This window comes from Hyperolius riggenbachi, chromosome 6 (genome assembly GCF_040937935.1).
Source record: "Hyperolius riggenbachi isolate aHypRig1 chromosome 6, aHypRig1.pri, whole genome shotgun sequence".
Classification (NCBI taxonomy): Eukaryota; Metazoa; Chordata; class Amphibia; order Anura; family Hyperoliidae; genus Hyperolius; species Hyperolius riggenbachi.
This window is the reverse complement of record NC_090651.1, coordinates 204,344,137-204,370,398: the sequence shown is the minus strand read 5'-3', so window position 1 is coordinate 204,370,398 and position 26,262 is coordinate 204,344,137. Positions and strand designations below refer to the sequence as shown.

At 42.9% G+C, this 26,262-nt stretch overlaps 1 protein-coding gene across 9 annotated transcripts in view; it reads right to left on the bottom strand.

The window, feature by feature from the left end:
- Positions 1-26,262, bottom strand: part of LOC137521286 (CMP-N-acetylneuraminate-beta-galactosamide-alpha-2,3-sialyltransferase 4-like) — a 696,719-nt gene that overhangs the window by 165,442 nt on the left and 505,015 nt on the right. For all 9 annotated transcript variants that reach the window (XM_068240323.1, XM_068240331.1, XM_068240332.1 and 6 more), the window contains one exon: positions 10,695-10,751. In XM_068240323.1, the coding sequence (XP_068096424.1) occupies positions 10,695-10,700 (6 nt within the window). In that variant the 5' untranslated portion in view covers positions 10,701-10,751. The remainder of the gene's footprint in view (positions 1-10,694; positions 10,752-26,262) is intronic.

Sequence of the window (26,262 nt, the reverse complement as noted above, 5' to 3'; positions counted from 1 at the left end):
TTCCTGCTGACATTCAAGGCTCTACACCACATGGGACCCAAATACATAGCGGATCTATTGGAACTTTATGCCCCTCCACGCACCCTCCGCTCTGCCAACAAGATGAAGCTGGTTATTCCCAGGATACACTTAACATTTGGTGCTCGGGCCTTTTCCTACGCAGCCCCTACTCTATGGAACTCACTTCCACAATCAGTACGAGAGGCTCCCTCTCTGGACAGCTTTAAAAAAAGGCTAAAAACTCACCTCTTTTCCCTAGCCTTTGAGACTGCATAATGCAGGGTCACAGTGCTTTGAGTCCCCAGGGAGAAAAGCGCTATATAAATATTATTGTTATTGTTATTGTTTCTGCCTCAATGTTAAAGTATAGGAAAGTGGAAATCTGCTCTGAAAAATGGGTTATGTAGATTTTGTAAGCAAATGTATGCAACTTGAAAGTGGACCAATCAATTTAAACCTTGGTGGGACTTGATTAGTCTTTGTTCAAGCTGCATACATTTGCATATAAAATTTACATAATCCTGCATGAACTCAGAAATATTTGCATCTCATTGATCATCCCTACTTCTCACTTCTCTTAAAGTGAGAGATATATAGTGCCTTGTACAGGTATAATTTTCACAGTTTGCATTAAAATTTTGTAAACTCCAGGTCGCCCTGAGATGGTTGCAATAGCCTATTTTAAGTCGGCATGAGAATCACAGACATTGTGTGAATTTGCAATTGTACTATTAAGCCATATCTTGTAAGGATTAGAGACAGTGACTATCGCAACCAACTGGAGGTTCCCTGGAGTGGTTGTGTGTGTCTGGGTCTGGGTTGTTCTAATGCCAGATCTGTGTCCCTCCCTCGACCTGGGTATAAACATGTTCAGTAATTGCTAATGTGAGTAGTATAAAAACTTTAGATACCTTCTATGGAGCTTCTTTAGACATATTTCTCTTACAAGTTGTGTCACAACTCCTTTCTTGGGATTCTCTTATTTTTTCAAGGTCAGTTAAACAAATATGTACCGTACTTCTTTATTATATTTGGTAACTTCCTGGCTCTATTTCGCAAAGTAAAACTCTGGCCTTGCGTAAACCTGTTGATCCTAAAAGCATGCTGTTTACTCAAGGTTACCTCTTAGCTTTCACTTATTCTTGCATAGATTTTTACCTGTAAACTCAGGAGTAAGATGCCTCCATGGTTGTTACAGTCCTAAATTTCCCCTTTCTTAAATCAGACCTGAAGTGGGTTTAAAGGGCAACTGAAAAAAGAGGGATAAGGAGGCTGCCATATTTATTTCCTTTTAAGCAATACCAGTTGCCTGGCTATCCTGCTAATCCTCTACCTCTAATACTTTTAGCCATAAACCCTTAACAAGCGTGCAGCAGATCAGGTGTTTTTGACATTATTGTCAGATCTGAAAGATTAGCTTCATGTTTGTTTCTGGCATTATTCAGACACTACTGCATCCTAATAGACCAGCAGGACTGCCAGGCAATTGATATTGTATAAAAGGAAATAAATATGGCAGCCTCCATATATTTCTCACTTCAGTTGTCCTTTAAAAGTTCTAAACTAAATATAGTGGCATGCACATAAGAAAAGGTTCTTACAATCAGTGATATCCCTTCCCCCTCCTTCTTTAATATTCCTATTTACCCAAGTTGTAGTAGCTACCTTAAACCCCTATCTGAAATAATATAAGAGATAACAGCCAACCTCTAATGCAGGGGTGCCCAATAGGTCGATCACGATCTACTGGTAGATCACGACCGTCATGTTAAATTTTGCGGCCAGCAGCTATCAGATTCTGCTGCCGGCCGCTGGCCAATTAGAAGGCAGAGGAGGAGAGAGGCGGTACAGCGGAGGACGCCGCGACGTCATACCTTCGCCCGCCGGAATGTTCATTTAGCCGTCGATCTGCACTCTAGGCAGCACGGCTGAAGGAGGGGAGACTAGGAGGAGTCCCAGACACCGCCGCTGGAACTGGAGGGAGGCAAGTGGCACCTACGCCTAACTACATTATACCTGGCTAACTATCCTGAAGGCCCATACACCTAACTGCACTATACCTAGCTAACTATACTGAAGACCCCTACACCGAACTACACTATACCTGGCTAACTATACTGAGGGCCCCTACACCTAACTACACTATACCTTGCTAACTATCCTGAAGGCACCCCCACCTAACTACACTATACCTGTCTAACTATCCTGAAGGCACCCACACCTAACTACACTATACCTGGCTAACTATACTGAAGGCACCTACACCTAACTACACTATACCTGGCTAACTATACTGAAGGCCCCTATACCTAGCTATCTTTACTTCAAGCACCTATACCTATCTACCTATACTGAAGGCACCTATACCTAGCTACCTACATGTTGGTAGATATCCTGGACTCTGCAAATTTTAAAGTAGCTCGCGAGCCGTAAAAGTGTGGGCACCCCTGCTCTAATGTGTAGGTTTATATCATAAGCTAAAAGCCTTGAAGTACTTTAAGTTATCATTTGATAGATACATCGTATTATTATTGGACTGGTCTGGACTGCGAGTTGTTACTGTGAAAACGTTTTTTCTCTGTTATGGAGACCTACCTTGCTGGGTTTTCCCTTTCTAACTACTTGAAATATTATAGTTTCTTTTATTTCATATGTACGCTATAAAGTACGGTATGTAAACATTTCACCATTTTTATATTCTTTTTGTTGATGATAAAATTATGCTATGCTAGAATCCTATTGTACAAAAGCATTGTATAATCCTCTGAAAATTCTATTTCATTTGTTGACCTTTTTTTAAAAAAAAATATTTTTATTTTTTATTTGTATTATATTTGAAACCAAAGGGAATCTGAAGCCACAATTTAATTATTTTCAGTTTTAATGCATACCTATGTAGAGGAAAGGCTGCCAAAGAGCCTTCCCGGTCCTCATCCGTCCTGTCGTTCCTGCGCTGCCCCCAGTGAGAGCTACTCTTTCTTCGAGGTCTTTGGCATTACTCGTGTTCCCAAGTAGTTCAGAAAATGAGTGTATTCATACTGCATCCATATTGCGCATGTGCAAGTCTGAGCTTGGGCTTGTGCACAGATGTGCTTGTCTTCAAAACTACACAAGCTTCCACTGGGGATGGCGCAGGAACAACGGGACAGACTTAGGACTGATAAGGCTCTATGGTGTCCAGAGCCTTCCCCCTACATAGGTACGTATGAAAACTGAGAATCATTTTTCGCTTCAGATTTGCTGCAAACGTTACACAAGGAGGAGAAATCAGCACTGCATCACTGTATTTATTCCAGAGTGTAGCAAAAACACATTCCAAAACATGCAGGAAAATGTGACATACCGTTGCTTCAAAGGTGGTGAATGTGTGGTGGGTGCTGGGCACAGGTAGCCTTACGGCCATTTCATGCTGAGATACACTTCTACGGAGGCTGTCACGACCTCCGTAGAAGAGCATCTCAGCATCTCTGGAATAAATACAGTGATGCAGTGTAGATTTCTCCTCCCTCTCCTCCTTGTGTAACGATTGACTGCTTTCATCAGAGCACGCTGGCTGTGCCAGAGCAATCAGAGGTGTGTGTACCCTGCCATTTTCCCTCTTAACACAGGTGCTTACTGTAGTGCCAACTCCTTGCTTTCTTCATTGCCACAAGATTTGCTGCAATATAGCAACATAATCCCTCTTGTAAAACATCAGTTGTGGCAAGTCAGTAGTTAAAAATTATGTAATACAGATAGCTATATGGCCACCTATAGTGTGTACAGTTTATCAAAAAGTTAATCAGAATAATGAATCGAGGAAAGAAATATTATGCTGAACTCTGCAAATAAATACATATTCAAGTGACATCATTGCCCCAAGTTCCTCAAGCCAGTCCTAGTGCAACTGACGCACTGAACCTATCCAAAGTCTGAAATAAGTCCCAACCACTTCTCCACTCTCTGCTGATGTTATTTTATGGGCAATTTATCACTTAGTAAAAACCTCACAGCAGTCAGCTTAAGAGGTCTGAAGATGAAAGCTGCAGACAGGTGGCACCCTGCCATCCACTCGCCGCCTCTTGCCACCACTAGGTGATGTAGCAAAAAACAGCTGGACATGACAGTCTGGCAAGAAAAGACAGCGTGTAATAGAGTGCCAGACAAGGAGCTTTTTTATCCCTGATGGAAAGCAGTGACTCATTATTTTTACAGCTCGATGACCACAGAACAGGGAGATTACCGGTGTCTGCTGTGACCACGCCAATCAGGCAGAGATCCACCTTTCACAGTCAGAAGGAAGAGACAGTGGAAGGAAGTAAGACAGAGAGTGAGAAAGAGAGAGAGAAAAATAGAAAGAGAAAGTGTAAAATAACTGAGAGAAGAAATAGAGAGCAGAGGTAAAAAAAAAAAAACTTAAAAGAAATAAGTAAAAAGAGAAACAATGGCAAGATACAGAATTAGGAAATAAAACAGTGAACTGTGAAATGATAAAAAAAAGACTGGAAAGAGGGATGAAATAAAGGAAAAAAGGAATAGGAGAGAAAAAGTCAAGAGGTTGGAGAGGAGAGGAGGTGACAAGAAAAATATAGAGAAGAATGAAGATTACACAGAGAAAAGTAAGAAACAAAATAAAGACAAAATAACTATGTAACTATGTAACTCAGAAGAAAGTGAGAAGACTTCAATAAAATACTTTATTAAGTCCGGAAAAATACAGAAAATGTAAAAGAGAGGCAGATTGGAGGAATACATGGAAGACAGAATGGAGCTAACACAGATAAAAAAAAAAAATCTTAAAAAAAAAGAGTATATGTGATTAAATAACTTGGTGCCTTGCTGCACAGGTGTGGAGAACGTTACTTGTCTAAGCCTAGATACTGGGGTCTGAGCCTTGGCAGGAGAAAATGTAATATAAGCCCATGTGAGCATTTAAATCACTGATAAATTGCTTATTCCCAGTGGAATTCTGCTGAAATGTTCTGTAGGAAATATCAGCACACAACAAATCTCCCTAATACAGTAACAATAATTTCAAGTAAAATCACATGACTAAAAGCATTTGCAACAAAAAGACAAAGAAACCTGGAAAACGTAGGTGATTTATAGCTACAATGTTTTGCTGCAGTGTATTGTACACAGTTTTGCATTTTTTCAGACACTTTACAGAGTCTTATATGAAAATATATTTATCCATAGCAGCACAGCGTAAACAATGGTGAGAATGTGCGTGGTGTATAAGAAAATGCGCATACAACAGAAAAAAAAGTTGGTTACATAAGGAAAAAAATGCCTGATCTTTACCAAGTGTGAACACTGCTTGAGTATGGCCAAACGTGATAATAGTCACATACAACAAATAGAGAATGATAACGTTCTAATGCCCTCTGTATTGTGTCCCAGGTCTCTGGCCCCCCACCCCCCTTTCATCCACCATAGTGTGTCATAACTTTCCAAGGTCTCTTTTTTATATCTCAACTTCTATTTGTGCTTAACTGCTTAACACAGTATGTTTTATCTCCCCAATATTGTGTCCCAGCTTTCCAGGACCTCTCATGTGTCCCCCCTCCCCACACACACACACACACACACACACTTTCAAAATGTGTCCCAGTAGCCGGTATCATGTTTTTTTCATATTTTTTGTTTCTCTTGAATTGTAAGTGAAAACAATAGTCTGACTAAAAACAAAACTCTTTACCTATGTCTTGAGCATGAGCCCATTCCTTACAGTCAACGGTGAAGAGGACCATGCAGAAGAGGCACAGGATCATTAGTAAGCCCCAGTCTTCATCTCTGCCCCACCCCCCTAATAAGGTTTTATCTGGCTGTGTGGTGTTTTCTAGGATGCAGTTATCAGATTGCTACCCTCATGACAGGCAGATGATGGAGGCAGGAACTCAAAGCTGTATCTCAGAGCTTTAGAAAACAGGCAAAACAGTCAAAGGAAAAAGTAGGACAAAGGAAAGGGAACACAGATGGCAGGTGTTACATGAGATGAGATAGGGAATCTGGTCAGAATGACAGGGAGGCTGAAGCAATACAAGACTTGAAACCAACACAAAAGCTAAACCTTTAGAAACACACCAACACTAGAGATCTTTAGGAACCTCTCTGTGAACAGTGTTCTTAAATAAGTGTCCTTTAGGTTACATGAAACAAGGTGTACTATTGTGTGTTCAGTGCAATTTCCTTCAACAGATGGAAGAACAAGCAGAACTGCAGCGCCACGGTAAGAAAAACATTCCAATCTATAAACTTCAAGTAGAGATAACTGAAATATTTACCAAGAAAAAAAGCATTCCTTAACTTGTTGCTGTGAGCAACAGTAGTTCTTTCCTCAAACAGGATCATACATAAGGCCCACCCCACAGTAGAACATACAGTGCCCATATGCAATTAACTTTTTTACTAGGTGATATTTTCACACATTGAAAATAAAATGCCTTATAAAACCCAAGCAAGCAAGAAAATACTGAATAGTACTTTTATACCTTTTGGTACTTTTTTCAATTGCAAAGTGCTGAAAACTTATTTTAACCCCTTGAGTACCAGCAGTTTCTGCCCCCAGAGACCAGTAGCACCAAAAACCGCCGGATACTCACGAATCCCCGCACTGAATCACCACTGCCGTACACCCGTTGCTTCAACGGCAGAGCTCTGTGAGCCGGTCAGGAGCCGATTCAGGTGTCCAGATTTACTTACCTGGGACTTCTTTCAGCCCCCTGCAGTCTATGAAACTAATGGAGGAAAGAAGGGGAGGCACTGTGGATGCTAATTCACTTTTAATCACAGAGTTCACAATGACAAGCGGTTGACAGCGGGGGTTAAGCAAAGCCTGACAGCTAAAAAATTTACACCTTGCAGTTAGTTAACTGCCACACTGCACTAAAAATCACTATTCCTAAATGTGGGTATGATCATAAAACCGACCAGTAAATAAACAGTCATGCATAAACCACATTCAAAAATTCTTCCCTTTGGTAGCCACACTGGCCACTTCAAAAGACTGTGTGGCCCCACCAGTGGTTAGCACTTTATCGTGAACAACTTGGATTAGATGCTATTGTCCCCAGTTCATGAATTCACAACAACAAGAAAATCCTTTAGAGGATTCCAGCTGCGCTACAGTCTATAAGGGCAAGTTCCTCCTCTTAAAAAAGACATTCACAATTTTGACCAGCGCTGCATCAACAAGTGTCACTCTCACCACCAAGACCAGATGGAGAGCGACTCACCAATTTAGATGGACCACATATGACAATGGTTTAATGCGCATGTGGGGTATTCACAGGTTCCCCTCACCTATCGATTCACCTCCACTTTTGCTGCAGCCACCAGGATCAGTATGTTCCTTTAAGAATATCTCCCAAATGTATGCCTCAAATGAAAAGAATACCTCTTATCGCGCAACATTGCTGAAAGCTTTAAAATATTTATTCAAAAATGCACTCACAGTATGGATGAGTATGACATTGCATAGAGTTTTTCCGGCGGCCTCTCCCCCGCTCGGTCTCCCGGGCTGACCGCACGGCTCCCCAGAGTTCCCGCTGGGTATCCCCGCCTTATCGATTTTGTCACGTCTCACATGACTCATCAGGCGATCGGAGCTGCAGCGGCTAAGCGTAATCTAAATCCTTCCTCTTACAATCCGATTGGTCAGGGCTACCCTATCACCTGCCTCTCTGTAAAAACTTTATTATTCCTTGCGCTCCAGCATGGTTACGAGAAAACTTCCTGGGTTGGAAACCACGCTGCAAGCTTTTTAGGAAAAGAATGCATCAAAATTGAAGTATTTAAAGTTGAAAATAAAATAAGGTTAAAAACTTTAAAAATGGATTGACCCCCTAATATAAACTAATGCTATATCAGCCCGGTGGACTTTAGTGGGGAAAACCAGTGGTTTACACAAAGTTTATTATGTCAGCAGTATGCAACATATACATTTAATATGCCCATTCAACGTTAAATTGCATTCTTTTCCTCGTAACCACGCTGGAGCGCAAGGAATAATAACGTTTTTACAAAGAGGAAGGTTCTGGTGTAGCCCTGACCAATCGGATGGTAAGAGGAAAGATTTAGATCACGTCTAGCCGCCACAGCTCCGAGCCCCTGATGAGTCATGTGAGGCGTGATGAAATCAATAGGGCTGAGCTACTGACGGCGTTTCGTGAAAAGGTGGATTGAGGACGGACAGAGCGGGGATACCCAGCGGGAACTCTGGGGAGCTGTGCGATCAGCCCGGGAGACCGAGCGGGGGAAAGCCCGCTGGAAAAACTCTATGCGCTGTCATACTCATCCATACTGTGAGTGCATTTTTGAATAAATATTTTAAAGCTTTTAGCAATGTTGCGCGATGAGAGGTATTCTTTTCATTTGAGGCATACATTTGGGAGATATTCTTAAAGGAACATACTGACCCTGGTGGTTACAGCAAAAGTGGAGGTGAATCGATAGGTGAGGGGAACCTGTGAAAACCCCACATGCACATTAGACCATTGTCATATGTGGTCCATCTAAATCGGTGAGTCGCTCTCCATCTGGTGTTGGTGGCGGGAGTGACACTTGTTGATGCAGCGCTGGTCAAAATTGTGAAAGCCTGACAGCTGTTTCACATTAACAAAAGCTTCCTCAGAGAATATAAGAATGAACCCCTGCAGTCTGTAAGGTCCCTTCAAGAATGGGTCGAGGTGCTCCAAAGGAACAATAGCTCTTTTATCAGTAAAACATTATTAAATATCCATTAAAAGATGACAAGCTGTGTAGGGTTATTATCCCGCGTCAGTCCGTTCTCTGTACCCGGGCACTGAAAACTGTAGCTACGCCTCTGACTGTAGCAGACCTGGTTAGTTCCCTGGCAAAAGTGTTATGTAATAAATAGCACTAAAGTAATCTAGATTAGGGGCTTTTTCATGCTTCATTGATATACGTATATTCCGGCGTATAAGATGACTGGGCATATAAGACGACCCCCCAACTTTTCCAGTTAAAATACAGAGTTCGGGATATACTCGCCATATAAGACTACCCCTCTTCCAACGCACACCAAATTAAAATAAAAAAAAAAACCATCATATACTGGTGCTATGTATGAACAGATACTGCTGCTGTACTGTATGTGGTACCCAGTATATAACAGCATATAGGCAATTGACTGGTTGGATTGGTCAACTCTCCCTCTCCCTAAGTGGATTGGTCAGCTCTCTTTGTCTACCTGTTTATCAGAGCGCTATGGAAGAATAGATCACGCTGTGCCCATAAAACACGTCTCTTTCACCCTTCTGGCCTGTCCTTGTATCCTATTTACCTCCTTCTTTGCCTCTCAGACCTCGCACATGTGTGCCTGCACCGCTTCACTACAGTCCTCAGCAGTGAGATCTGAGAGTCGGTAATAGAACAGGGTGTATCACCCGGCGTATAAGACGACCCCAAACTTTTCTGAAGATTTTCAAGGGTTAAAAAGTAGTCTTATATGCAGGAATATACAGTAACCTTTTTGTCTGTGAAGAAAATAATTTTTAGTGAGCTAAACATCCTCTTTAAGTGCATCTAGCGCTAAAGTCAGACACCAGACTGCCACCAGCGCGTCCACCGCAGACCACACGTAACCGCCTTATGTGCATGTGTGCCGTCTCCTTCACCCCCGTTGAGACTACAGTATGCGGCAGTTGTAATGCATGTGCGCAGCACTGAATCCATGCTGTATTACAACTGCCTTTTGGTTATATAGATAAGGCAAAAGCTGGCCACTAACAGTCCAATTTCCAGCGAAAAATCGTTAGAGCGATCAGAAATTCTGATCGGATTGGTTGTAAATAATCTCTATTGGTGAACACAATCGATTATGAACGAGTGAAAAAAGTGTCGCCCGAATGAATTTTCGTCGAACGAAAATTTGGATTTTCTTGGTGGTCGTGATAGATAGGAAGCAATGATTGGTTAGTTGATGGTGTAGTGAACGATTTTTCATCCGATCAGAATTTCTGATCGCTCGAACGATTTTTCGCTAGAAATTGGACTGTTAGTGCTCACCTTTAGCATATGTCAGATTCTACTAGAGTTTATTACACTTTCTTAAAATACATCTTTCTGCAAGCAGATTATGGGATGCTGATTGCACGTGCAAGCTTGGAGATTTTATCAGAAGGCGCTGCTGGCAGCTGGATCTATTCTCTGTCGCATTATAGTTATACGTATATGCAGCAGTGCAACACCAGGTTGAATAAGTTGTTCACCATACTTGCAAATCACAAACACCTGTAGCAAGAGGTAGTATTCAGTACATCAAAGGGGGTAAATCACCTTTGATGAAACCAAGGCGCAGCATCCTGGAGTGCATACATGTAAAAAGGGTGTATTGATATTGCAGGTTTCCTGGTGACGTTAATTAATATTCCTCTCCAGGCTGCCATGGACTCAGGGGTAAGATGCAATTCGACTGCCAGCTACTGATGGTGGCTAAATTACACTGTTTTTCTGTTTGTTTGTTTTTTGGTTTTTTGCTTTTTTTGTAATTTTGGCGCCGTCTCTTGCCGGCAACTAAATTAACCTCTGAGCGCTGCTATAGCTGTAATTCGCATTACAGTCTATGGTGGTGCCCAAACGTCTGGCACCCTTTTTACCTGTCTCATCCTGGAGCTTATATTCAGTGTATGAATTGTGTTGCATGGAGGTAAAATACAGAATCATATAGCAGGTGCACTTTATGTACTCACTGTCATTCAATGTCACCACAAACACCTCCACCACATCTCCGAGGATGAAACGATTACCTGAAATAAGAAAAGGTTCAAACTTGTTAAAACATATATAGACATCATTATATGGTATCTGCACTTGTACATTAACCACCTGATTATCTGTATATAATTTTATATTGTCATGTGTCTGTGCCTCCAGCCCTGTGTTCAGACAGTACACTGCATTGCTACATTATGCTCATGTTAATTGTCATCTCCGTTCCTTTAACTACTTCAGCCCTCAGGGTTGTTGTCACCTTATGGACGCAAGCAATTTTCACATTTTGTTTCTCATCCCATTCATTCGCCAATAACTGTATCACTACTCATCACACCTAAATGGTCTATATTTTTTTTCTTTCTTTTCCGCTACAAATTAGGCTTTCTCTGGCTGATATTTTTTTTTAGTAATCATAGTATTCTTTATGCATTTCACAGGGAAAAGGATGGGGGAAAAATAAAAATACAATAAAAATACTACTATAGTTTTAAATAAACAAGGATACAGTTGACAAAACCCATACACTGTATTTGCTGGTTATCCCAGCATTTAACCAGCTGAGCGGTCTGGACGAGCTCAGCTCATCACCGCCGGAGGCTGCCGCTCAGGCCCTGCTGGGCCGATTTTCATCAAATATAAAGCAGCACACGCAGCCGGCACTTTGCCAGCCGCGTGTGCTGCCTGATCGCCGCCGCAGCGCGGCGATCCGCCGCGTGCAGCGGCGAAAGAGGGTCCCCCCAGCCGCCTGAGCCCAGCGTAGCCAGAACAAAAAGTTCCGGCCAGCGCTAAGGGCTGGATCGGAGGCGGCTGACGTCAGGACGTCGGCTGACGTCCATGACGTCACTCCGCTCGTCGCCATGGCGACGAGGTAAGCGAAACACGGAAGGCTGCTCATTGTGGCCTTCCGTGTTACTTCTGGCCGCCGGAGGCGATCAGAAGAACGATCCGGAGCGCCCTCTAGTGGGCTTTCATGCAGCCAACTTTCAGTTGGCTGCATGAAATAGTTTTTTTTTTATTGAAAAAAAACCCTCCCGCAGCCGCCCTGGCGATCTTAATAGAACGCCAGGGTGGTTAAAGAGACTCTGAAGTGAGTCTAAATTTTCTTTTTTAACATGCAGTTATATGAAGCAGTATAACCTCTGCTAAAACACCCTTATCCCGTGGCAAAATGAGGGGTTTTTACCCCCCAAATCCCCTCCGTGGTGCCCGGGGAGCAATTCCTGAAGAGGCAGAGCTAAGCCCTGTAGCTCTGCCTCTCAGCGCATCAATCCCCGCTGATCCTCACCTCTCCCCCGCCTCTCTCAATCTGCCTTCACAGAGAGGGGCGGGGAGAGCCGGAGATCCGCGTGGCGATTGACGTGCATGGAGGCAGAGCTGCGGCTCATAGCTCTGCCTCCATGAGCAGCAAAATCCACGACCAAGAAAGTCGTGGATTTTGCAAGGGGGATTTGGGGGGTATTAACCCCTCGTTTTGCCGCGGGATAGCAGCGTTTTAGCAAGGGTTATACTGCTTCACATAACTGCATGTTAAAAAAGGAAATTTAGACTCAATTCAGTGTTTCTTTAAATGATGTTCCTAGTGCAATGTATGGGGATAATATACAATATGGAAGTAAAGGTATATATATATATATTTATTTATTTTTTTCCAATTTAAATTTTTATTGAAATTTGTAGAACAATACAAAGAAGGCATTTGTATCATAAACTACAAAACTTACTAGAAAACAGTTGCATCATTAGATGATATGAAATCGATAACATGGTGACTTGTAAGATATATTTAGTCCATACCTTATGCTGAGACAATGGGAAGTAGTCTATGCCCCTGTGTGATAAATGTTTTGATGCAGTAATTGTACAATTATTACGTGGATGCTTAAATCCTTCATCATATCTCCTACCTTACTCTTGGGTTATAAAATGAGGGTGACGAGGTGTCTGGTTTTGATGTTTACTGTCTGGAGAGGCTGATCGTTTGGAGAAAGGAAAGTTGCCTACCCTCCGTCAGTTTAGTAAGTTCATTGGCTAGCTATTACTTGGCCTCCAGCGAGGCTCTATGTGACGGTGGTATCTAGGATAGGTGTTCAAAGGTTATTGGATGTGGTGTGTGGGTTGAAAGCACTGATCCAGGGGCTATGCCAACTACCTGTTGAGTGCTTATGCCAGTTAGATAACCTTAGACACACCAATATTTGTTAGAATTTCGTTCCCCATATGTCAGAGGATGGTAGGATATGATTCAGGATATTTTTTGTATTTACCCAGGGGAAATTTGCACAGAACATTGGGATGCTATAGTGATCTATACAAGTCATTGAATTTTTTTTTAAAACCTCATTGTAGATACTCAAATAGTGAACATGAACAATAAACACAAACCTTACCTAAAGTGTGACCCTATCGGTCAGACTACAGGCTGAACTCGAACATTAAGTGCACCGAAAATTTCCATTCAATGAAGGGTTGGTGTGACATCCTGGTTACAGTGGCTCAGAAAGAAAGGTTGTACCGAGAGTTGGTGTCAGTAAATGGCTTGGTCTTATCTCTTGTAACTTTTTAGATGGGCTATGGGGGGGTTCAGGTGTTTGCGTGTTTACTGTGGGAGGTTAATGCCCAGCTCATTTTGAGCCAGCTTTGTCAGTATTAGAAGTGAATTAGACACTTTTTCAGATTTGTAAATATGGTATTCCAACTTTAGATTGCTAGATACAGTGGCTAAGATTTTGGGTATGGAGGGCAGAGGGGTTTGACCCCAGTTGAGGGTTATAGCGTGTCTTGCGGAACACAAAAGGTGGGTTATTAATTTTCTGTGTATTGGGGAGAAGGAGTCAATTCCTACATGTAATAGGGCTAATTCTGGTGTTAGTTTATAGGGGGTCCCAATTATTAAGGTTATGACCTCTGAAATGGATTGCCACATTCCTTGTGTTTGTTTACACTCCCAAAATATATGTAAGAGCGTCCCTTGTAGAATATTACATCGCCAACACATAGGGCTGTTAGTAAAGGTATATTTTTTATGTTGTGTTTTTTGTTTTTTCATTGTAGCAATAATTACAAGCCCTTATTTGCAAAAATAACAGTAATATACCCTAATGGAATACATATGTATATGTATTCTATTTCAAATTCTGTCACATTTTTTCTTTTTACAAGCTTTTTATTTTGGTATACAGTATATGAAAATAAAAATGTCATTGCTTTTGATTCAGTTTGTCGCTAATAATAATTTACAAGACATAGGCCTCAACCCTAGAACAAACTAAAAACTATTCTACAACTTATCCCGGTTAAAATAATACCACATATTTCTAAGTTGATAGCTAGTTGGGCATCTAGCAGGCAATTAACTCCAAATTGTATAAGTAGCTTTGTACAGGCCAATTTTTTCCACAAAGTATTTTAGTGCCATACTTTGCATAGCCTCAGAAGTGTCTAGATCAGGCATGGACAAACATGGCCCTCCAGCTGTTAAGGAACTACAAATCCCACAATGCATTTGCCTTTATGAGTCATGAATGTTGCTGTCAGACTCCTGCAATGCATTGTGGGACTTGTAGTTCCTCAACAGCTGGAAGGCCAAGTTTGCCCATGCCTGGTCTAGACAGTAGAAAAGGGCCACAAAAGTCACCATTATGGAAAGCTAACAACCAGGGCTATTCAAAGTGGGTTAGTTTTGCTAAAACTTTCCCAGGCTTCATCAGAGATGAGCGCTTTACAAATGTTATTAGTTGTAATACAATACAAAATCTGTAGAGGGAGTAGAAGGTTCAATTTGCAAAACATCAGCCTTGAAACCATGCTGATTTGCAGATGATCTGCAAAGAGGGCTGGGCTAAAATTCCTCCTGTGATGCGTGCAAGCCTAACTACAAGAAATGTCTGACCTTTATGATTGCCAACAAGGCAAGCACGAAGTTGTCTTTCGATAGGGGATCAAATACTTATTTCACACATTGCAATGCATATCAAGTTCTGACATTGGGACACTGGGCTTTTTAGAGTTTGTTTGTCGTTATTCTGTCTCTCACAGCTGCAATAAACCTACCATTACAGCTATAGACTGGTCATTTCTTGGTTAGAGGGCAAACAAGCAAAACCAGCAGGGGTTCAAATACTTCTTTCCCACACTGTATGGGACAATTTCACTAACTTGTATATCCACACATAAAAAGTGTATACTTTCCTACAGACTGGAAAAGAGGCAACTGTAGACAGCTATAACTTAAACATTTCATAGCATGTAACAGGAATTTAAATTATGAATGGTGTCCTTTATTAGAAAATTGTCACAGAAAATAATTACAACACTGGAATATCTGACATTTATGTGATGAATGCTCCTTCTGCTTATGCAATAGAGGCGTAGCCCATGTTCTGAGTAATAGAGACCATGAGCATTGCTGTAGTTTAATAACTCAATGATTAAGTAAAAGCGAATCCAGCAATATAGCAGCACGCATCCAGCTATAAATTATTAATGCACAAACACCAAAAATGCACTCTTACCATGCCATAAAAACAATTACATAAGCTGCAAGAATAAGTGGGGAAAAGAAGAAGACAAGCAAATAGAAGACAGCAAAGCAAGGAGTGGCAGCATGTCACCTCAGTGCTAAGCCTCTTGCTTACTCAATATACATACTTGTATGGGACGTGCTAGGAAAATATACACTCACTAATATGGCTTTGTATATATCATTTATAATCTCTAATTACGGATACCCCCATTACTGCAGATAATCTTAGGATGCTTGAATCAGCCATACTGCCTAGGAACATTGGCACTGCTATAACGTGATCCTATAATGAAACAGATTTTTCCCTTACAAATAATAAAAAGGAAGAAGTCGGAGGGCTTTCAAAAGGATTAAGCACTTTTTAAAACGTAATGCATAAAAGCAATCCCATGTTGGGAATTCAGTCAGCTTTGTGCCAGATCAAATTGATATTTCCCTAACACACCCAGATATGGTGTCTATTTCTCCTCTATGCCACTCCTCTCCTCTCTCTTTAAAGGGACACTTAAGCCAGAAAAAATAATGCGTTTTACTCACCTGGGGCTTCTACCAGCCCCCTGCAGCAGTCCTGTGCCCTCGCAGCCACTTACTAATCCTCTGGTCCTTCGCTGTCAGCTAGTTTCGTTTGCCCGACAGGACTGGCCACGCGTAGCTTTCTCCGCATGCCCGACTGTAAATACAAAGATACGCGTTGCCGCATTACCTACGCATAGATATGCGGCAATGCGTATTTTTGTACGCGTTGCGGCCCGAAATAGCGACAATTACAGTCGGGAATGCAGAGAGAGCTACGCGTGGCCAGTCCTGTCGGGCCTGTCGGCAAAAACGAAACTAGCTGGCAGCGAAGGACCAGAGGATTAGTGAGTGGCTGCGAGGGCACAGGACTGCTGCAGGGGGCTGGTAGAAGCCCCAGGTGAGTAAAACTCATTTTTTTTCTGGCTTAAGTGACCCTTTAACCACTTTACCCCCGCGCGTACGTATTTCTCCGCCCCTTTTTCCATCCTTTAAAAACCAGGGACGGAGAAACACGTACTTTCCGCGTTCCCGACGCTGTCCGCGCTCCCGCTCGTAAACACGCCGCCCGCCGCTAGTAAAACCGCCGCCGCCCGCTCGCCCGGAGATCAATGAACGGGAAAATCCATTCCCGTTCGTTGATCTAAGCCCCACAATGACCCGCTGCTCTCCTATGGGCAGCGCGATCATTGTGAGAAGAAACTCACGTGTCCAGCCTCCTTATTCTTCCTCCAAGCTTCCGGAAGGAGGCTTGGAGGTCGCAATAAAGCAAAAAGTTACTGTGGCCATCTTGTGGCCAAATAGTAAACTACACCCTACACATTTTTCACATAGAAATAAATGACTTTTACACAAAAAAATAACTCATTACCTCCCACACTCCCCATTTTTTTTTTTTTTGTAATTAAAAAAAAATTCAAAAATTTACAATTAAAAAAAATACATAATTAGTTACCTTAGGGACTGAACTTTTTAAATATTTAAGTCAAGAGGGTATAACACTGTTACTTTATAAACTATGGGCTTGTAATTAGGGATGGACGCAAAACTGAAAAAAATGCACCTTTATTTCCAAATGAAATATTGGCGGCAAACATTGTGATAGGGACATAATTTAAACGGTTTTATAACCGGGACAAAAGGGCACATAAATTTCATGGGTTTTAATTACAGTAGCATGCATTATTTAAAAACTATAATGGCCGAAAACTGAAAAATAATTTTTTTTTCCCCACATTTTTCCTATTTTCCCATTAAAACACATTTAGAAAAAAATAATTCTTGGCATAATGTCCCACCTAAAGAAAGCCTAATTGGTGGCGGAAAAAACAAGATATAGTTCATTTCATTGCGATAAGTAATGATAAAGTTATAGACGAATGAATGGAAGGAGCGCTGAAAGGTGAAAATTGCTCTGGTGGTCAGGGGGTAAAACCCCTCAGTGGTGAAGTGGTTAAGTACTAGTATGACTTCAAAAGATATGAATAATTTGTTTTTTTAATTTTCATATATAAAGTTAGGAACAGAACTACTGAAAGAAAATAAAGTTATTTATATGAAAAAGGAAATCACGTATATATATATATATATATATATATATATACTGTATATATACACACGAGCGTCATCCAGAAAATAAAATCTGTTTGTCTTTACCTGCCATGCAAGGTACTGTAGTTTTTTGTGTAATGTAACTTGCATCTGTCAGGCCAACCTCTTCTGTTTGTTCAGCAGCATTAACATGAAGTGTCCCTCCCCCCCATTCCTCCAATCTTTAGGTAAGGAGTGTAATAGTATACAACAAATGTAATAAATGCATAAATGAAGGAGGTGATTATGTGGAGAAATAAAGACACCACCCTTATTCAAGTTTTTCTCTTAAGCTTTCTCTTATGAGATCATGTTTTCCTTTTTTTCTTTGAAATATCTTTTCAGCACTTTGCAATTGAAGAAATACCAAAAAGTAGACGAAAAACTACTGTTAAAATTAGATAATGTTCTTGCTTGTTGCTGGCGTAATAGGCCTTTTAAGAGAAAACCTAGGAGAAAAAAATGAATTAAATACGGGCCAGTGTGCCTAAAATAAATGGAAAAAAATGTTTCCTTAATTGAAAATGGCTGATGGATGATCCTTGTACAAGTTGGCTACAATTACAAAGTAACAGTACTACACCACAATGAAAGGTCTACATATGGCCCCCTCCATCATATAAACTGACAATACAAGAATATGGTAGTGGTTTGTGGTCTCATTGCTGGCTGGTTAAAGGCTTCATTAACTCGACCTGTATTTGTAACAGTGATGAAAATTAATAATACTATCAAAGGCTCATAAACGGAGGTGCGAGACAAGGGACGACCTGATCTGTCAATCACAGCTGCCCTTGTACCTTACCATAATGTATGATGCTGGAAATATGTTCCCTGTTAGTAGCACCAGGAGACAAAGTACAGAAAGAAGCTAAGGACTAGAGAAAGGAAGCCTTCTTTTTAACAAGAAGTGGTCAAAGTTGTACTTAAATTACCATCCCATTCTCATTATTAATATAAACAGACAGTGGGACAATCAAATCAGAGAATACAGGCAGTTCTAAGCTAACACTAATTTTCATTTGTTTTAATAATTCAGAGATCCATTCCCATACCCAAGAAGTATCAATACTCCTGTACTACGCCTGTGTATCTCTGTACTAAGATATAAGTATTATACATTTTTCAGCATTATACTGGGCATGTCCACGCCTCATCCTGAACACAGTCCACGCCTTATCCTGAACACAGTCCACGCCTCATCCTGAACACAGTCACCCTCACCCTGTTCTCTTCTCAATGCTCTATTACCCATTACTCTTGCGGACATATAACCTTTTCCATTACCAATACCGCTCATTGCAAATCTGTGTAGAAAACACCCCATAGCCCATTACTATCATGAGCACCATAGCCTCTACCCCCTATTGTTTATTTGCACACCCAACTCTTTTATGCCATCTCCACGAAGCATTTTTTCATATAGTATACTTTATGATATGCAATATATTGATATGCAAATTTGTAACTGCAGAATTTACTATAGCATAATGTACTGTCTCTTGTCTACAGTTTTGTCCCCACTTTTATTGCCTGATGAAGCGGGCTGGGCCTGCAAAACGCGTTGCACTGTTTTTGGGGTACCGTATAATAAATGTATTCATTTATATGAAGACAGGATCTCGTGTCTGCTTTTGGGAGGCAAGCCCACCACTTCCTCCAAGCAATTTTTAAAAATGTTATTGACTTTTATCCTGCTGGCACCTCTGCTCTACATACAAATCATCCTGAACACAGTCCATGCCTCATCCTGAACACAGTCCATGCCTCATCCTGAACACAGTCCATGCCTCATCCTGAACACAGTCCATGCCTCATCCTGAACACAGTCCATGCCTTATCCTGAACACAGTCCATGCCTCATCCTGAACACAGTCCATGCCTCATCCTGAACACAGTCCATGCCTCATCCTGAACACAGTCCATGCCTCATCCTGCACACAGTCCATGTCTTATCCTGAACACAGTCCATGCCTTATCCTGAACACAGTCCATGCCTTATCCTGAACACAGTCCATGCCTTATCCTGAACACAGTCCATGCCTCATCCTGAACACAGTCCATGCCTCATCCTGAACACAGTCCATGCCTCATCCTGAACACAGTCCATGCCTCATCCTGAACACCGTTCCATGCCTGATCCTAAACACATCCATGCATTAGCATGAAACACATAATTTCCAGCATTCCACAGCAGTACCAGTTAACATGACCTTTATTATGGGAAGAAAAACATCAACAGTAATTCTGGTATGAAGGCACATAGACACAAAATAAAAATTAGAGCAACCCATAAATAAGCTAAATATATGCAGTAATTGTGCAGATCTTTGCCATAAGGTCCTGTTCATCACTTGTCCAGATTTGTGCAGTAAAACTTCATGCATACTGACAAGTGTGAACAGGTCATAAAAATATTCAAGTTTTATAACTGGCATAAGCACAACACCTCAAATATCTGTGCAACTCAGCAGACTGTGTTTACTCTTTCTATTTCCTCTTGCACAATTACTGTATGAACAACTTGCAAGATCAGAGAAACGGTGGATTAAATAAACTATGACAGTAGGAGAAGTATGTACAAATCATCTGTTATCATAACATGTGTTAATGTACTGTTTTATGACCTGAATAACAGTCTAACAAGAGTAATTTGATTGATGGAACAAAGTTGGCACAGCGTTATACATTTATTGCACACATAGAGTAAACATAAGCTTGCTTTCAGCTTCAGGTAGGCTTTAGATAAAGATCTAGATTTCTATCACTCACAAGGGACATGGGTAGACTTCTACTGTGAAGAAGAAAACCATTTCCTTGGACTCGATGAAGCATGTTGTTTCCTTGTGAAAACAGAACATATTTATACTGTATGTCATCAATTCCAACACACATCCAAATAACATGGGGGATGATTTAATTACCATTGCTAAAAAAAACTATTTGCTTTAAGTGAGTTTACCTGCACTGTACACAGTTTGAGCAGCATGCTGAAATTAAGTAAGCTGTATAGTGTCATTCCTCATAATTGTAGATGCCATAGACCACAATATAAAGTTGTGGCTATGGGACACTTATTTTCAGTGCTCACGCTTGGATAAGGATGTGGCCAAGTGCAGTGGGGACTCAGCAATTATATCGCCACACTAATTACCAACTGAGGGCCACAGATGACCTTGCTTTTGATGTCAGTGCTCAACAATAATATAGCTGAACACCGGATACCGGCTTTGGGACACAAATGTCTCAGCAAGTGCCACAGGGTTTGTTTTGGATGTCAGTGCCAAGCTCTAGTACAACCAAATGCCAGATACCTGGCAAGTGCTTGGCTGAAGTATAGCCAAGTGCTGGCTATGCTGGCTGGCAGAAATCATGCAGCCACTGTACACACACTGGTCTGACTCACAATTCTTGGCCATGGTGGTCTTTATAGTCCGCCATGGTCAAGTTCAGACCAGCATGTCTACGTAACTAACACCCCCTCTTACTGCTTAGCACTAACCACACCTCATAATATCTAACACTAATCCTGGCACTCAAAGACCGCTGTTTGTAGCCAATTTTCTACAAATAGACTATTGTGGACAAACCATTACTTCCTTCATTGTAGCCAATCGGCTACTATCTGCATAGGGTGCCCAATTTCCCACCTGGGCACCCAATCCTATATAATAAAACCCCATGTGCCCCTGCATCATCCAGGGTGCAGGGGCCAGGGGGCAGGCACCCTTCAGTGCGTGCAGTGGGGAGCGTGGCCGTGCTTGCATGGCTGGGAGCGCGGCCCGGGAGCATGCGGCATGGAACGCGGCTGTGCGCCCTGGGCGGGCTAAATAGCTAGTTACCTATAATTTACATTAGCACCTATTAGACTTCTGACGACCCTAGCACTCAAATAACCAGATACGCAGAAACACACCACCACAGAATGAAGCCCAAGGAACATGAGTATCTGCTAGGGTCACTGGCTAGATTGAGGCGTGGATTTAAGAAGGTGAGGGTATAGGGTAGGGGAGGTTACAGTTAGAAGATGATGTAAGTCGATTAGAGTTAGAGGAAGGGTTTACTGAACAAGCAATATTAGAATATTGTCAACATTACTTTACCCATACAGAGCCAGGACAAGGTACTCCAGCACCCAAGGCTGAGACACCAAAGTGCGCCCCTCCATCCCTCCCACCCCAGCTGTCACACACTGATTGCTATTAGACTAAGAGGCGCCACAGGGCCCACAACCTCCCCAACACCTTAATATCTAGTTATATGGATTGCAGTCACTGCCATGTATCCCCTTTTCTTATTTCTTTCTGCTTCATACACAATTAGGAATGACAGCTGAATGAATTCTGCGCCCCCTCTTACACTGCGCCCTGAGGCTGGAGCCTCTCCAGCCTATGCCTCGGCCCGGCCCTGTACCCATATCCTGACTATTGGTAATTCTTGGTGCATAAAATAAGCAGCAAAATCACTATCTGTACTGCAATTTATCAACTAATTTATTTGTCAAAGTGAATTAATGCCTGGGACATCCAGGAGATTTCTATGTCATTTGGTGTGTGAATATAATCAGTGTAAGCATAGAGTAGGACAGCTGAAGTGAGAGGGGTATGGAGACTGTCATATTTACTTCCATTTAAACAATGCAAATTGCCTGACTATCCTATTGAGCCACTGCCTCTAATGCTTTTAGCCATAGACCCTGAATAAGCATGCAGACAGATCAGTTTGACTGAAATTTGACTGGATTTGCTTCCTGCTTATTATATGTGGGTGATTCAGACACTACTGATGCATAAAACATAAGAAGACGCCTGGAAACTGGTATGGTTTAAAAGGAAATAAATATGGCAGCCTCCATATCCCTTTCAGTTCAGGTGTCCTTTTGGGCTGAGACCCCCTAGGAGTACTTTGAGCGCTTGCCGATCACCGGAGCACAAGGACTATGGGGATGGTCCCACTAGCAGTGCAAAAAACACTGGATGCATTTTGGTAACAATCCCAGAACAATCCCATTAGTGGCTACAGTAGCCAGATCTTGACTGCTCTGTGAAATCATGGCACTTCTGTGATTTAGTAAAGGGGCCTCAATTTCTGCAAAGCACCCATAGTGGATCCAAGCCCCAAATGGCATCTGAGGGCATTTTATATTGCTTTTCCTGAGCTTTTTTCTGCACCATCCATCACTTTTTTGCCTACTGCTCAACTATCTCTTCAACAGAATCTGTTAATTGGTTTTGTTAATTGTTGTTTTTGTTTTGTTACTTTTATTATTTTAACAAATAAATCAGCATGCCCCTTTTTTTACCCCCTGTCTTTCTTGTAGGCCCTGACTGAACAATACCAGCCAATATCTTCCTTCACATATGAGTGAGGCACAACAATAGACTGGCAGAAATTCCCCTTCTTGCAAAACTCCTTTGTCACGTCAAGGATTAGCTGCTCTCCCAGCCTGGGTCCCAGGAGAGGTGTAGTAGGCTACTCCCACATACTTGGAGATAGCACCTGTGGAACTTGGAAGCACCTTTAAAAAGTGGGACTGAACTCTCACACAAGGCAGAACGAAAGCATAGGCTAAATACATACAGGATGCATTTCTCTGTCTAATTCCTCCTCATTTGTGTCTAATTACAAGTTGTAATTTGATCTCTCCCCTGTGTCACATGACTGCCTTGGCAGATAAGCTCATTTGAAAGCACAGGATGTTAACAATATGTCTGCTGCCATAAAAGCAGAAAGTAAAAACAGTGTAGATTTATTTTACGGTTTGTATCAGCTGTAACAAAAAATGTTTTTCTGTAGCCTTCCTGGCGGTATTGACGAGCCTGGCTCGTCCAGCAGAAACATGCTGAAAGCAGCATTGACGAGCTGAGCTCGTCAATACTGCAAGGGAGATTTCCTGTTTGTCTGCCCTGCCGGCTTCACTTTTCCCTCATCAGAGGGATTCCTCAGGATGGCTGGATGCCTGATTGCACGCTGCGGTTAGCGATCTGTGCTACCCCCAGCGTGCAGAACTAGCATCCAGCCACCCTGGGGAATCCCTGGGCAGCGGATCAGCGGGGCAGAGTTCTGCAGGGCTGGTGGGGGCTCCCCTTTCTATGCAGTGGGGTCCCTTCTATGCGGCAGGGGGGGTCCCTTTCTGTATGGGAGTTGTCCCCCTTCTGTGCGGGCTGGTGGCCGGGCGGGAGCTCCCCCTCTATGCGGTGGGTGGGGGGGTCCCTTCTGTGCGGGCTGGTGGCCGGGCGGGAGCTCCCCCTCTATGCGGTGGGCGGGGGGGTCCCTTCTGTACGGGCTGGTGGCCGGGCGGGGACTCCCCCCTCTATGGGGGGAGTCCCCCTATATGCGGGCGGGCTGTGGGTGGCCTCTCTCCCTCCCTCGTACCATCTCCTCTCCCTCCCGATCCCCTCTTCTTCAAACCCCCCCTGATCTGAAGCCCTTTGAGGTCTACTCACCCGAGGGCTCTCTCCAGCGGCGGCAGCAGCACTTCCTCCTCCATCGCCGAAGTCCCGGTCTGTGTAGTTACAGTACGAGGCTTGGTGACGTCACCAAGCCTCGTACTGTAACTACACAGAGAACGAGACTTCGGCGATGGAGGAGGAAGTGCTGCTGCCGCCGCTGGAGAAGGCCCTCGGGTAAGTAGGAAGTAGAGCAGTAGAAAGGATGCTAACTAGGCAATTTAAAAGTTTAAAATCATGCTCACTTTTTATTTCATATCGATTTCTCTCCCCATGCCCCCAGGCTCTAAGAGGGTACGCACGGCCGCAGAAGAGAAGTGACAGGCATGCTGAATCAGCCTGATTGGCTGAAGCCTCTGTCACTCATCTCTCTGCACTGCTATTGGCCGCCTGGTCTCCCCTTGTCTGCGCTGGTCGCAGCTGCTGTTAGAGCGCATGGAGAGGGGCCAGAGGCTATTTCTTGTCACTGTCCTCTGCCCCCCTCCTCTAGTGGCATGTCCACGCCCCCCTGCCGTTCTGCCGCCGCAGCATTCTCCCTCTTCCCCGCACTGAACTTTGGGGAAGGATAAAGGCGGCGCACACAGACTCCCAGAATAATGGTTTCAGGCACTGCAGTATCCTTCTATACTCTCTGCACTATAGAATAGATGGGAACGACAGCGCTTGGATCCATTAATAGGTGAGTCTGTGGCTGCTGCATTTATTCCTCCCCGCTGTGCACAGACTCAGTGTGGGGAGGAGGGGGATGCGGGGGGGGGGGGGGGGGGAGAGAAGGATCTAGTCGGACACAAGATGGCCCTTGCCAGCAACAGAAGCCTTCTAATCTATACATATAAATCACAGAAATCAAAACTTGGACACTACAATACATCTGTTATGTAAGTAGAGCATGTATTTATCTACTTACATATGTGGGGGGGGGGGTTTTGGGGGGGGGGGGAAGGCGGGGGAATTTTATAGCTAACAGTTACTCTTTAAAGGTCATTATTACTCTTTAAAGGTCATTATGCTATTGCGTATCTTTTAGAGCAGAGAGCAAGTTCTGAGTTCAGGTCCGCTTTAAGATATCCTCACTTCAGTTTAGAATGAGTAAGGATGAGCATTAGTTTCCCTTATTTTCTTATTCCCCAAAAGAAACACTGGTGCATAACAATTTGATGAAAATTATATTTCCAGTTATATTTCCAGTCCCAAATGTTGTAATCCTCAGGGGGTTTCTTGAAATCGTTACTGAAGAACCCCACAGGTACCACATCTGCCACACTACATTTTGCTGCAATACTGAAAGGGCGCCACGGTATAAGCATCTTTAAACCTACCACAGGGGATCCTCCGTGGCTCACTGATTTTTTCAAATAAGTAACCTTAGTCACAAGGATTAGAATCTAATTAGTGTACCAATGAGTGCACCAATGAAAACTCCTATCAAGAAACTAAAAGATGCCTATGCCAGGGCCCACTCTTTGTACTGCATTAGTAGTGTGACGGGGCATCATGGGACTGCAGTGTAGATTTTGAGAAAACACTCTGAGGATCACAACATTACAAACAGCTTAATAGAATGTTTTATTTTTTATTAACCCTCTGGGCGATACAATTATATCGCCCAGGAGGTGGCACAGCACTATTTTTTTAAATTTTTAATTTTTTAAATCATGTAGCGAGCCCAGGGCTTGCTACATGATAGCCGCAGCGCAGCGGCATCCCCCCACCCACTCCGAACGCCTTCGGCGATCAGAGTAAGCAGGAAATCCCGTTCAGAACGGGATTTCCTGCTGGGCTTCCCCGGTCGCCATGGCGACGGGGCGGGATGATGTCACTGACGTCTTGGACGTCGTGACGTCAGAGGGAATCCCGATCCACCCCTCAGCGCTGCCTGGCACTGATTGGCCAGGCTGCGCAAGGGGTCGGGGAGAGGGGGCTGCGCGGCACGGCAAGCGGCGGCGGATCGGCGGCGAGCGGCGGCGATCGGAAGTTACACGCAGCTAGCAAAGTGCTAGCTACGTGTAACAAAAAAAAATTATGCAAATCGGCCCACCAGGGCCTGAGAAATCCTCCTGCGCGATATACCCCGAGCTCAGCTCGGGATTATCGCTCAGGAGGTTAAACTACTTGATTAAACATACACTGGGAGCGACGGCTTTCTCTGGTTATTTACTATGGCCTTAAGGAGGACCTCTATACATAAAATAAAAATCTCTCAGCGTTGCTGTAATGAAAAGTTATATTTACCTCCGGAGTCTTGTCCCATGAAGCCGCCTTGAAGACTCCACATCACTTCCACCGCTTGGCCCTGCCTCCCCTCTCTCCTCCGAGAAGAACGCCCGTCAATTTAATGCAGTAAATAGCTTGGTGTTTTTCTCGGAGGAGTGTAGTAATGCGGGGTCTTCGGGGCGGCTTTGTGGGACAAGACTCGGGAGGTAAATATGACTTTTATTTACAGCAGCGCTGACAGATTTTTATTTTTTG